The sequence below is a fragment of the Lepidochelys kempii genome, chromosome 9, assembly GCF_965140285.1.
Source record: "Lepidochelys kempii isolate rLepKem1 chromosome 9, rLepKem1.hap1, whole genome shotgun sequence".
Classification (NCBI taxonomy): domain Eukaryota; kingdom Metazoa; phylum Chordata; order Testudines; family Cheloniidae; genus Lepidochelys; species Lepidochelys kempii.
In genome coordinates this window covers 3,677,561-3,690,884 of record NC_136388.1, presented here as the reverse complement: position 1 = coordinate 3,690,884, position 13,324 = coordinate 3,677,561, and the positions used below count along the sequence as shown (strand labels likewise).

General features: G+C 47.9%; 1 protein-coding gene across 9 annotated transcripts in view; it reads left to right on the top strand.

Annotated features, from left to right (window-relative positions):
* Positions 1-13,324, top strand: part of IL1RAP (interleukin 1 receptor accessory protein) — a 65,356-nt gene that overhangs the window by 38,319 nt on the left and 13,713 nt on the right. For 3 of the 9 annotated variants that reach the window (XM_073359026.2, XM_073359032.2, XM_073359034.2), the window contains exons 6-10: positions 1,623-1,694; positions 3,942-4,071; positions 7,085-7,233; positions 10,901-11,050; positions 11,726-11,869. In XM_073359026.2, coding sequence (XP_073215127.2) covers positions 1,623-1,694; positions 3,942-4,071; positions 7,085-7,233; positions 10,901-11,050; positions 11,726-11,869 — 645 coding nt within the window. Of the gene's footprint in view, positions 1-1,622; positions 1,695-3,941; positions 4,072-7,084; positions 7,234-9,773; positions 10,141-10,900; positions 11,051-11,725; positions 11,870-13,324 lie in introns of those variants that run through there. The other 6 variants (XM_073359029.2, XM_073359033.2, XM_073359027.2 and 3 more) reach the window with 5 other exon arrangements.

Genomic DNA, 13,324 nt, shown 5'->3' with positions numbered 1-13,324 from the left:
TAGCCACTCCCAGTCTCTATTTAAGCCTAAATTAATAGTATCCAATTTGCAAATGAATTCCAATTCAGCAGTTTCTCGCTGGAGTCTGGATTTGAAGTTTTTTTAGTGCCAGCAATGCCCCTCTACCATGTACATTGGTCAAACTGGACAGTCTCTACGTAAAAGAATAAATGGACACAAATCAGATGTCAAGAATTATAACATTCATAAACCAGTCGGAGAACACTTCAATCTCTCTGGTCACGCAATCACAGACATGAAGGTCGCTATCTTAAAACAAAAAAACTTCAAATCCAGACTCCAGCGAGAAACTGCTGAATTGGAATTCATTTGCAAATTGGATACTATTAATTTAGGCTTAAATAGAGACTGGGAGTGGCTAAGTCATTATGCAAGGTAGCCTGTTTCCTCTTGTTTTTTCCTACCCCCCCCCCCCCCCAGATGTTCTGGTTTAACTTGGATTTAAACCTGGAGAATGGTCAGTTTAGATGAGCTATTACCAGCAGGAGAGTGAGTTTGTGTGTGTATGGGGGTGGGGGGGATGTGAGAAAACCTTGATCTATGCAGGAAATAGCCCGACTTGATTATGTAAAGAGTTGTCACTTTGGATGGGCTAGCACCAGCAGGAGAGTGAATTTGTGTGGGGGGGTGGAGGGTGAGAAAACCTGGATTTGTGCTGGAAATGTCCCACCTGTTGATCACTTTAGATAAGCTATTACCAGCAGGACAGTGGGGTGGGAGGAGGTATTGTTTCATGATTTCTGTGTGTATATAAAGTCTGCTGCAGTTTCCACGGTAAACATCTGATGAAGTGAGCTGTAGCTCACGAAAGCTCATGCTCAAATAAATTGGTTAGTCTCTAAGGTGCCACAAGTACTCCTTTTCTTTTTATTAGAAATAGTGTCTCGTTTTTCCAGTGGCTGCTGTGTGTTTCCTGCCTTCTCTCAGGCTGTCTATTTTAAAACTAGCAGGCTCATCTGTTCAGACTATAGGATCTTCAGGGCAGAGGCTGTCTCTTCAGAGCTGCCTACAGTGTGCCTCAGTCTATGTGGCAGCAAACACTATGCAGAGTGTAAAAACCTGGTAAACATGAGAACATGCTTGTGTCACGTGGTAACAGCTGCTCACTGAGGGCATGGTAGGAGGAGAGAATACTGTTGGCAGGAAAAACCAGTTTTTGTTGTTTGGTTTTTTTTTAAAGAGCAGCAATAGAAAAATCTGTGTGATAGGCTGAACTGTAAGTAAAGTCCAAAGGGCCTAGCTGGAGGTGTGATTCCTTGGGACTGCAGCTGGGCCCAGATCATCTATCCAGATAGCCCTATAGGTGGGGGTTTTCAAAATCTGGATTGGGCATCAAGTTGTGTGACTGGGACCACTTTCTACTTAGATCAACTTCTGCCCTTTGGGACATGCATGCAACTCTCAGCAACTGCAGCGGGAGATGGGTACGCACATCTGGGGGCGCAGGGGTGAATGACCCTGGTGTGCAGTCACAGATGGTAGAGTATATGCAAGTGGCTAGTTACTGTAAGATAGTCTGAAATAATTCCAAATCCTAATGAAGACTGACTGTGTTTTCAACTGGGACCCCGGCGGGGGGGATTCTGTTTTCTGTTCTGCAGGGTCTCCAGCCAAGGCAATGCCACCGCAGTTTAGCTCTCCAAATGAGAAAATAATCTACGAACTCGAAGCAGGTAAATCACAGTGGTAGCTGCCCACGGGAAGCCTACATGCATTGATGGGGAAGATTATCTTAAGCCATGTAATTAACAAGCACAGAGGTTCATCTCGGTTGCCTGCTTTCCCACGGCTTTCCTTCGTGTCTTTACTTGAAGCATATGGGGCGCCGTGATTGCTTTGCAAGCAGCATGGGATTCTCTCTCTTTTCTGTAGCTTCCAAATTGCCGAAGCCCAATTATGGGACATGAGAACACAGCTTAAGAAGGCTCTTTGAGCATACAGACTTACTGAAATAATAAACATGGAAATCAGGCTCCAGCTGGTAGGAGCAGCTTCAGAAGCAGAGAAAGCACCGGAGAGAAGGGGGTAAAATGGGGCACAGCTGGGGTCGTGCCTTCCTCAGAAGCGGCCAAGGCAGGGATCTGCAGACATTCAGAGAACTTTCTGCAGGTTTGACTGGACTTTCTCTGCCCTGTGCTGATTGTCTGGTTGTGCTAACCCTCCCCTCACATAGTCTCCTTAGCTCATCTTCACTCCACACCTGCCCTCTCCCCCACCCCTTTCTTTCCATTTAGTCAGTCTCCTCCTAAAATCGTGCCCACCCTCACATAGTTCACTCTGCTGGTGTGTTTTCCTGCTTCCCCGGCGCTGTGCGTGTCTGGTCTCTATAGATTGCTAGCTCTGCAGGGCAGGGACTGTCTGGTACTCTGGGTTTGCACAGCATCTAGCCCATTCTTCATTGGTCCTTAGGCACCAACAGCTTCTGGAAGCTGCAGTATTGCAAATAATAAACATGATTCATAATAATGAGGAAGATGTTGTCCTGAAGGACTGGATTTGGAGATCTGAGTTCAATCCCTGCTCTGCCACAGACATCCTGTGGGACCTTGGGCAAGTCATTTACTCTCTCTGTGCCTCAGTTCCCCATCTGTAAAATGGAGACAATAGCCCCATCTGGCCTCCCAGGGCTGCTGAGAACAAACCAATTATTGTGTGTGTGTGTGTCCATTGTGATGGAGTTCACTCACAGCTAGGGGTGCCTCCTCCTGGCCGCTCTGGAGACCAGCACTGTCCAGGGCCCCCTTCTTCTGCTTGCTGCACATCCTACTTCTGCGCTCTCAGTCTCTGCGACCGGGTGCTCCTTCTTCGTGACTTGGCCCTCAGGCCAGGTCACTATGTGCGCTTCCCCTTTGTGGGATGTCAGTCTCTTCAAAAGAATGGGCTCAGGCCATCTTCCCCTTCACTGCCAACTGGTGCCACTTCCCCAGTGGCAGGTAGGGGAACCCAGGCCCACCCTCTACTCCGGCTCCCGGCTCAGTGACCCTGCAGTCGGCAGCCCCAATCTGCTCCACCCTGGACCTTGCTGCCTTTTCCCTGAGCCCTTCCTTACCTTCTGGCTCTCCCCACTTCTCTGGGTTTGCCAGCCCCACAGCTCCCTGTTCCCAGGGGGTAACCGCAGGCTGCTTGCCTCTGTAGCCCTCAAACGCACCTCCCTTCCCCCTGGCAGTGACTGCAGGCTGCTTCCCTGCAGCCCCCTCTGTTATCAGCTTCCTGCCTTTATGAACCCAGCCCATTCCTCCTCAGGGCTTCCTCATCCAGTCAGGGGGTTACTTCAGCCTCCTGATTGCCCTCAGCTGTGGCTTGGCTGGTTGATTGGCCCCTTTCTTAGCCTACATTAACCCCTTCAGGGCCAGTGTGGGGTGAAGACCCCATCACAGGCACGCACAACGTGGTGGTAAGAACCACTTAAGTACCTGGTTAGGGAGAGATTTGTTTGTTTATTTACTGTTTATTTGTAAAACAAAAGTGAAATATTCCCACTGTTACAGTTATCAGACATTTGAAAATATATTTTGGCCACATTCCTGTTAGCTTTTGTGTCTTTTGCTAGTTTCTCTTCAGAATCTTTTTTTGGCCTGCCTGATTAGACTTTTACACTTGACTTGCCAGAGTTCATGCTCCTTTCTATTTCCCTCAGTAGGATTTGCCTTCCAGTTTTTAAAGGATGTCTTTTGATCTCTAACTGCCTCTTTCACTCTGTTGTTTAGCCATGGTGGCATCTTTTTGGTCCTCTTACTGTATTTTTTATTTGCAGTGTACATTTAGTTTGAGCCTCTATTATGGTGTTTTGAAAAAGCTTCCATGCAGCTTGCAGACATTTCACTCTTGTGACTGTTCCTTTTCATTTCCATTTAAACTCGGGCTATAAGAGGCTCTGGAAAGCAGAAGCTGCTGCGTCCACCCTAATCCTCTTCTCCTAGGTGCCGACCTTGTTCTGCCCTGCGAAGTCTACTTCACCTTTCTGAAGGACTCCCAAACGGAGGTCTGGTGGACTGTTGATGGAAAAAATACAGACGATATCACAGACATGAAAATAAAAGTCTCCGAAAGGTAATGTTTCATAAGAAGGACGTTCATTGTATATCTCTTGCAGCCCTCTCCGCTAGCTGCACATGGGATCCCACAGAGAGGCCTGGGGTATTCAGCAGCACTGCCCCTGTTGGCAACACCTAGAGCTCCCAATAGGAAAAGACTGTTCAGGTTATTGGCAAGTCCCAAACATTAGGAGCCAAGGGTCACTCGTTTCTTAGTGTTAGTCAGATCAAATCACTCCCGGGTGCAATGCAGCACCTGTGCGTAGTTATGATACTTAACCATGATCTGCTCATTGTTTGTCACCAAGTTTTCTTTTAAAAGAGACATCATTAAGAGGCTCCATAAGCTAAAGAGGGCTCATCATTGGTAATAGCATCGCAAACTGGCTAGTGTGAGCCACTGCCCTCTAATGGAGCATAAGGGAACTGCATTGCTGTGTGTCATAGACTCTGTACTGTTAACAACAAAGGGAGGCTCTCTCTTTACGTGAGACAGTTGGTTTTGGAACAGGAGGATGTGAGGCCCTTCCCCACCATCCTCACAATGACCTGTTGAGAGCAATAGATTTGTTACAGTATCTTCCATTCCCTGTTATGTTTTTCATCCTGGAGGGTGCCAAAGTGCTTTATGACATATTTACAGAGATCATGTTGTAAGGAACCGTGACTCGTGCATATGCACATGAACTGCAAGTGCAGACTGAACCACACCCGCCCCGCCAAGACATTAGCACCAAGTACACAAGTCATTACTCCTTGAAATAAAGAACTCCCATAGCTGTGAGATGGCAGCATCCTGGGACCAGCCACTAGAGGGAGACATGGTCACATTCTGTTATTACAGCTTCTCCCGCCACTGGAAAGAAGCCGCCGAGGTGTAGAATATAGCAAGTATGCACAACATTTTAGGACCGGAAGAGAGGAGCAACACCCACTGGAAACTGCTGGGGCGCTGCGGATAGGTTGAAAGTAACAACCCAAACAGAACTTGCAAGGGCTCATAAAAAGTGCTACAAACTGTTTGGAAAACTCTGTTCTGCAGCACAGCACCCCTTAGCACAGTGGTTCTCAACTCTGGTCCACCGCTTGTGCAGGGAAAGCCCCTGGCGGGCCGGGCCGGTTTGTTTACCTGCCGCGTCCGCAGGTTTGGCCGACCGTGTCTCCCACTGGCTGCGGTTCACCGCTCCAGGCCAATGGGGGCTGCAGAAAGCGGCGTGGGCCGAGGGACATGCTGGCCGCCCTTCAAGCGGTGGACCAGAGTTGAGAATCACTGCCCTAGCACCAGGCTAGGCCCTTCATTCCGTGCTGACTCAGAGGCCAGAATACCATCTTCAGAATCACCCAACAACACCCTGTAGCAGCTGGGATTTCCTTGGAGATGTCTTGTCATGATGTTTAGGTTTAGCATTGCTTGTGTGGGGTCAGGTTAGCATCTACCAGCGGTTTATAAAGAACTGGGTGACTGGTCGTGGGATTTTTGTGTTTGTTTTTTTCCAAACTGTTAGAGGAATTAAAAACCAACTATTAATTTGCCATGCTTTCAAATCCACCTTGGCTTTCGGTTCTAACGTTTGGACAGTCATCATTTTGTTCATAAGAATATTAATAAATATGATGGGTAGCAGAATCAGTCCATAATTAGCTTGGGGATGAAGCAGAATTCGTTTGAAGATGAGCATTATTATCATTAGAATGCCATGTACATAAAAAGGCAGGCCATACTTACAGGATGGGAGACTATCCTGGGAAGCAGAGACTCTGAAAAAGATTTGGGGGTGGGGGTAATCAGCTGAACGTGAGTTCCCCGTGCGATGCTGTGGCCAAAAGAGCTAATGTGATCCTGGGATGCAGGGGAGGGGGATATAAAGTAGTAGAGAGGTTATTTTACATCTATTTGTGGCACTAGTGTGCAACCGCTGCTGGAATAGTCTGTCCAGTTCTGGTGTCCACAATTCAAGAAGGATGGTGATAAATTGCAGCGGGTTCAGAGAAGAGCCACGAGAATGATTAAAGGATTAGAAAACCAGCCTTACAGTGATAGACTCAAAGAGCTCCATCTATTGAGTTTAACAAAGAGAAGGTTAAGGGATGATTTGATCACAGTCTATAAGTACCTATATGGCAGACAAATATTTAACAATGGGCTCTTCAATCTAGCAGAAAAAGGTAGAACACGATCCAATGGCTAGAAGTTGAAGCTAGACAAATTCAGACTGGAAATAAGGCGTAATGTTTTAACAGCAAGAGTAATTAACCATTGGAACAGGATTATGGTGGATTCTCCATCAGTGACCATTTTTAAATCAAGATAGGGTGTTAGTCGAGAAAATCTGCTCTATAAATGATTTGGGGCAAGTTCTCTGGCCTGCACTATACAGGAGGTTAGACTCAGTGACCACAACTCTCCCTCCTAGCTTTGGAATTTGTGACTCTCTGACTAGGTGTTACAGTAGCACATAGAGGTTTCAACCAAGATTGGGGGTCCAGTGTGCTGGTTGTTGTACATATTAAAGGACAGACTTGTCTTAAAGAGTTCACAAACTAGACAGACAAAACAAAGTGGAGAAGAAAGGAAATCTTTTTATCCCCATTTTAGAGATGGGTAATTGAGGCACAGAGAGACTAAATGACTTGCCCAGGGTCCCACAGAAAGTTTGTGATGAAGGTGGATACTAAACCCAGATCTCATGAGTCTTTGTCCAGTGCCTTATGGCAAGCCCACCCTTCCCCTCTAAAATGCCCCAGGACACCAGTTGATCAATCATATTCCTCACACTGGCAATAAGCAAAAGTAATGCCAAGAAATTTAAACAAAACCAGTTCACAGAGGAACCAAAAGGTCAAACTGTTCTGCTGTAAAAGTTTTTGTGAAAAATGAAGCAATTCCTAAATATGGGTGTGATTTGCAAAAAAGGAAAGGCTGAATTCTGTGTGTGTGTGTGTGTGTGTGTGTGTGTGTGTATTAAAAAAAATCACAAACAGTGCAGCCAGTGTTAGCATGTGTAATCCTTTTAACTTTTCTGTTCCAGTGTCTCTACTACCGAACTTGGACACAAGGACATCACAAGGACTCTGACCATTTTCAAGGTCACACCCGAGGACTTGAAGCGCAACTACACCTGTCATGCCAGAAACACCAGAGGAGAGGTTCACCAGACGGCCATGGTGGGAATGAAAGGTAATGGAATTGCACAGCAGCGGCTTAACGGATGCAGCAAAGCAAAAATCATAGACGCATGGTCGAATGTGGAAGAAATTTCTTGGGGCAAGATGGGCCTTGGCTGAATGCGGTCATACAAGGGAATAGGGGGAGTAAATATTTCCTGCTCCCTCTGCTCCTGTGTAGCCTTCTTATTGCTACCCACATTGCACTTCCGGCTCTAGGGAAGAGAATAGAGGCTGCATGCCTGATATTCCCTACTGCGCTCAAGTGGGTATGAAGAAAGATGGGGTGTGGAACCATGGTTCTATTCCCTCCAGGCAGCAAGTGGAGCAGGGCCAAAGAGACTAGTAAGTTGCACCCTGAAAGGAAGGAAAGGACGAACTCTCCCTCAAAGCAAGGGAGAATTCCGTCTGTCACGGTTCTCTGCTCCTGCTACTTCTGGCTGGCGCCGCGACTTGTCACCCTTCTACAGGGCTGAGCCTAAAGGCTCAACCTAGCCCTCAGGGACCAGGGGCTCATCGTGTTCTGCCCCAGGTGTTTTCGAGTTCAGGAGCCGGAACCAGGTTGTTACACTATGTCAGCTGTCAGACCCTTTCGGAGGCGCCATCCAGTTGTTCTTTAGACGTCTGTTATCTCCTTGGTGCATGGACACAGTTCCCATTTATCTCTGTACCACGGGAGGAGAAGATACATCCTGCAGCAGCCAAATTTGATGGCTTTTCTATGTTCATTTCTGCTGACCAAGCTGGGCTGTGTGGGAAGCTGCAGCCTTCTTTGTACTCTGACCCTTCTTTTAAAGCTCAATATCCCAGACACTAAACTACATAAATCATTCTGCCCTAAATGATGGAAGGATATTTTCTTCCAACTCCGTGCCAAGTGGTACATGCAGTGGGTGCTGTCAGCACAGGATGGGGGAGCATTTGCTGAGGCATGGCAGTTCTGGACTGTGCACCAGAAAATCAAAAAAACCATGGGCTGATTAGACTTCCCGGTTGAATTATGCACTGACCTTCCCGTTGGACTCTAGCAATGGTCACTGTCCCAGGCCCTGCTCAGGGTCTTTTCCCCTGCTTTAAACGTGCCACAGCTTTGCAAGAGGGTCAATGGAAACTCGTCATGGGATGAGCACACAAGTTCTTCTAACCAAAGCTATTCATCCCTGTTAAACACAGTATTTTTAGTGTGGGGTGACCCATGCCCTATGCATCAGTAGAACAGGCCCCTGAGTCTGGACTTCACTTAAAGAAACAACTTTAGCCAGTGTCATATAACTGCCCCTCACTAGGAAACCCTAATCTGAACATCCTCTCTAACCCTGGGGCCTCTTTGAAGACAAAAGACGTTGGCAGTCTCTCATTATGGGTTTCCTGGCAGAGTGTCCCTGAGACAGATCACCACCTTACTGCTTCCCCGCCAGTGTGACCGGACAGACAGGAAATGCCTTTTGGAAGTTGCTGTGCTTGAAGCCCTTCAAGGTCACTTTCCTTTGAGATTCCCAGATGGAAACTAGACAGACCTCAGAGCATGAAACACTCCTCACAGCACTCTGGTTTTAGTCCCTGCCTTGGCTACTGTTGGAGGGTGATCTAGAGAGCCATTGCCAGGACTGTGGGCAAATTCTGGATAAAAAGTATAATTCAGAGAAAAAGCTGACTTTTTTTAGAGCTGTTTCTCGCTTAACCTGAGTGGTATTTTTCCTGTTTCACACACCCATCTCACAGCAGCCAAAACCCTTTCTTCAGGTTTCCTTAGCTGGGCAGACATTTCTGTTACCTCACTAACTTCCAGTGGGTGACAGCACTGTACACAGAAGACCTGAGAGACTGCCCGGCTGCACATCAGGAAAGATTGCTGTTTCTAAGACGCTCCACCAGAGAGGAGTCTGCCCTGGTTTAACATATTTCAAATGCAAGATGCCAAAAAATAGCCTTTTCCTGACTTAAGTCGAACAACTCTGTGGCTCCTGCTCTGCCCTACTCTCTGTCAACATGAGGAGTCGTCCTCTGGATTTCAGAGATCTTCATTAGGAAGACACTTGGCTCCTCAAATGTTATACTCTGCTGCCGCCAGGGTTGCTGGGAGAGTAGACATGATGGACCCAAAGGAAGGCTTTCCTCACTAATGACCACTTTACATCTGTTTTCACCCCTTTTTCTTTGTCTTGGGTGGACAATTCTACAATCTTTGTGTGTCCCTTCAGAAAGGAGCCCCAGACAGAGCATGCAATTAATCAAGGGCAGAGTTTGGTTAGAGCCATTTATCTGCCTACCTTAAGCTTTTCTCTAGCAGTCATCACTGTAGTGTCTATGCGCTTACTTCTTGTATATGGATAGGGAAATTGAGATGCATGGCATGCTGGCCCTTTGTTTAGAAAACAGCCCTCCAGGACCTCACAGAATGCTGTTTCTTGGCTGACTGATGCTTGACTGTCTGCAACTATCTCTCTTTCCCTCTTGTCCACTTTGCCAGATCCCAGGATAGTTGACTGGAAGCTTCTCTTTCTGTAGACAAGTTACTTATGTCTTCTTTTTTCTTTCTGCTCCATTCCACAGCAGAATGCAAGAGCCAGCCTGGATCACTGCAGGCTAAAGTCAACTAGCTGCAGACCATCACATCATGCCACTCGCGGCTCAAGATGGCCAGGACCTAACCTCTCAGTACCATTTGCCTTATAAATGTTAGCAAGTGGGCTTGTATTTCTTTTATGTTGGCTATGAAAAAATTCCCTCCTCTCCCTGCCACTGGTTTATATTAATTTCTGGCTCCTGGTTTTATTCTTCTTGGGATTGTCTCTTTCACTGTTTCCTGTATCTCTTGTACTGTTCGCTACCCATGGAGACTTGCTGGATTCTTTCAGTTTCTGTTTTCTCTTTCTGGTGGTTTGGTTTGTTGGCTAATAAAGCTCTGTTACATCCACGAGTTTTGTGATGCTTCCACTTACTGCTGATGGCTCTCTATTCAAACTGCCACTGTGCATGTCACTTAGTCCAGCTGTGCCCATTAAAAGGTCAGTATTTGCCTAAGGATTCCACACAGTGACCGCGTTAATTCGTATTCTAAGGATGAGGAAAAACAGGGGCATCTCAAATACTACTGTTAGCAAACGCTGGCTTCTTGAGAGAGTCTGTCTTGTTTAGGACAGGTCATCTTACCTCTTTGCAAACAGTTCAGTCTTTCCAGTGTTTTCTCAGAGCCTTCCTTCTGTCTTGTGACTAGAAACAGTCGGGGGTCAGGCAGCTTTCACAGTCGTACCCTCTGAGGCCAGCGTGAGCCTTTGGGCCCAGCCCAGAGTGACGGCCGTCCTGCGGCAGAAAGGAATTGGGACTCGGAGATTCCTCCCTGGCCTTCTGTCTTGCTCCGGGAAGATGTGGGGAGTGATTTACTTCACCCATCTTCAGTGTCTTTATGGGCAGCAGAATTAGCCCTTCAGTCATTTCAGTTCCCCTTCAATTGCCTCCTTCATGTTGCAACCGCCCAACCCCCTAAAACTGCCCACGGCTCGCGCGCGCGTGTGTGTACTTATTTAGGCATTAGCCTTTGATGTCCTACAGGAACCTCCATTTACAGATGGGCTCACATTGTGTTATGCCCTTCGGCTGCCTGTGATCCAGCCATGTGCCCATTAAAATGGAAGCCCAGTGTATTCCGTGAAAAAAGATCGATCTGTTTTTAACCCCAGTTCTAGCTCCAAGATACACTGTGGAATTGGCCTGTGGACTGGGAGCCACCATCTTGCTGGTGGTGATCCTGATCGTCGTCTACCACGTTTATTGGCTCGAAATGGTTCTCTTCTACCGGGCTCACTTTGGAACAGATGAAGCCATTCTTGGTAAGGGTTCCATGGGGTTACAACACCTGCTTCTTGCTGCTAGTCACTTTGGTTCTGGAGATAACTTTTGTGGCAGGCCATTTCTACGCCCTCCAGAAGCAGGGTAACACTGACCCTAAATGTCCTTAACGGTTTTCACTTTTCTGGGTGAACTGAATGCTTGCGAGAGGAGCCAGAGGCAGGGTCTAGGAGGGTATCCTTGGAGTAGGTGCGGTGTGGCCATGATAATGTAAGCTCTCCGCACATTGCTCCATTAAGATCCCCCATGGGACCATCTCGAGGGACAGGGCTATGTTGTCCTGTCTTTGGCCTCTCTGCTAAGGGTGTGGAAAGAACAGTCTTCTGTCTCGAGCACAGAATCAGGCTTCTTATGTCACTCTGAGCTCATCCCCCAGGCACGCCACATCACTGTTTCTTCCTATGGAAAACTGGGATGATAGTAGGTCCCTGGCTGGAATGGCAGGTTTGCTGCTGATCCCGTGAAGGTGTGCCAGGCGCTTTGAGTCCCGCTGAGGCTAGAGAAGCACAAAGCCTTGTCTGGCGAGATGGCTCATAGGTACAGGTCCGTGGCACCTGTAAGACTCGAGAACCAGCGGGGGAGGTGGGGACTGAACAATGGGGGAAGGCATGGACCGTAGCCAGTAACAGAAGTGTGTCTCTGCTCCCGACTCTCAGATGGTAAGGAGTATGACATTTATGTGTCCTATGCCCGGAATGCCGAGGAGGAGGAGTTTGTGCTGCTGACCCTGCGTGGAGTCCTGGAGAACGAGTTTGGATACAAGCTGTGTATCTTCGACAGAGACAGCCTCCCCGGGGGAAGTAAGTATGTCACGGGGGATGCCCACCATTTATGCCCTTCCCCTTAATTATGTTGGAGGCCGTGGTGATGGAGAGGAGGGTGATAACGAACTGGCCTTTCAAAGCAACGTCCCCCACTCCATTAAACATCCCTCAGAGCAGATTCTGGTGTCTTGCTTCACGTGATGTTGCACTCAGCTGCAAACACTTCAAGCTAGTGTCGGGGGGGGTGCTGCCAGGGTCAAATGACAATGGGTATTTTTCAATGCTCTTTCCAGGAGGTGTGCTGTACAGTGCTCTAAAAGCACCACAAGGCAACCAGCCCCCATCCTTAATTAAAACTTATGAACTGGCCTAAGGAAGGGAGGATAAAGTTGTGGGTGTGGACTGAGGAATAGGGGAATTATTACACTAGCCCTGATCAGTAATCCATCCAGTGCATTACCATGTCACTGACAGTGGCTAGCACCCTCTGTGTCAGAGGAAGGTGCAATAAATCCTGTTGTAGCAGTGATGGGATTATCAGTCCCCAGGGAAAGTTTCCTACTAATCCCCATTAGTTAGAGATCAGCTCATACCCTGAAGCACGTCTATCCTTAGTAAATATCAGCATATTAATAACCCTGAATAGCAAATACTACATTTGTATTTATTGGGGGCCCACCCTTTAATGATGGACAGGGCCAAAGGGCTCCACACCCGGGAGTGGCCAGGACACTCCTCGGATCAGTTGTACAAACCTGGGGTTGCCGAAGCAAAGATGCAAGAACAGCCTGTGCTCCAAATTCCCCATCTCTTGGGGAATCCCACATGGTGACAGGGCACAGAGGGTGCCAGAACCTCAGTCGGAGGCTAGATAAGGGCCACAGCCATTGAAGTCAACGGAAAGACAGCTCTTGACTTCAGAGGGCTTTGGGTGAGGACCCGGTTATGTCAGAACGTGTGCTGGTAAAAATCACTAGCTAGGTTGTTCCAAAGTAGAGGCTTGCGCACTCAGGTAACCCAAACCAGGAGTGATTCCCCAGTCTGAGCCAGCTGTAAGGGAGATCAGAATCAGACCCTGGGTCCTTTTGCTCTCCTAGTCTCATGCAGAATCCATTGACAAGGTGTTTGGGTGCCACTCCTTTGACATATAAGAAAGCAAAGATGAATCCCCAAGTGGGTGACGAGGTAAAGCCACTGGGTGGTTGGTCAATGCAAAGCCTGCATGAAGAGGCGAGCCGTACGCCGGCTTGTTTGTTTTTGCCAATGGTCAGGCTCAGGCAGATGCTGGGAAGGAGCAGGCTCCTGCAGCCAGCCCTGGATAGTTCTGTTCAGCAGCTGTTCACTCTACATTGGTCCTGTCCACCTAGCTAAGGCCAGTGGTCAGCAGACTGAGACCTTGCATCCCATAGGGCGTGAATGCTGAGAGAAAGGGGAAGGACCGTGGCTCCTCCTTTCTTCCACCCACTGACAATCCCCGGTGGGAGGAGGCTC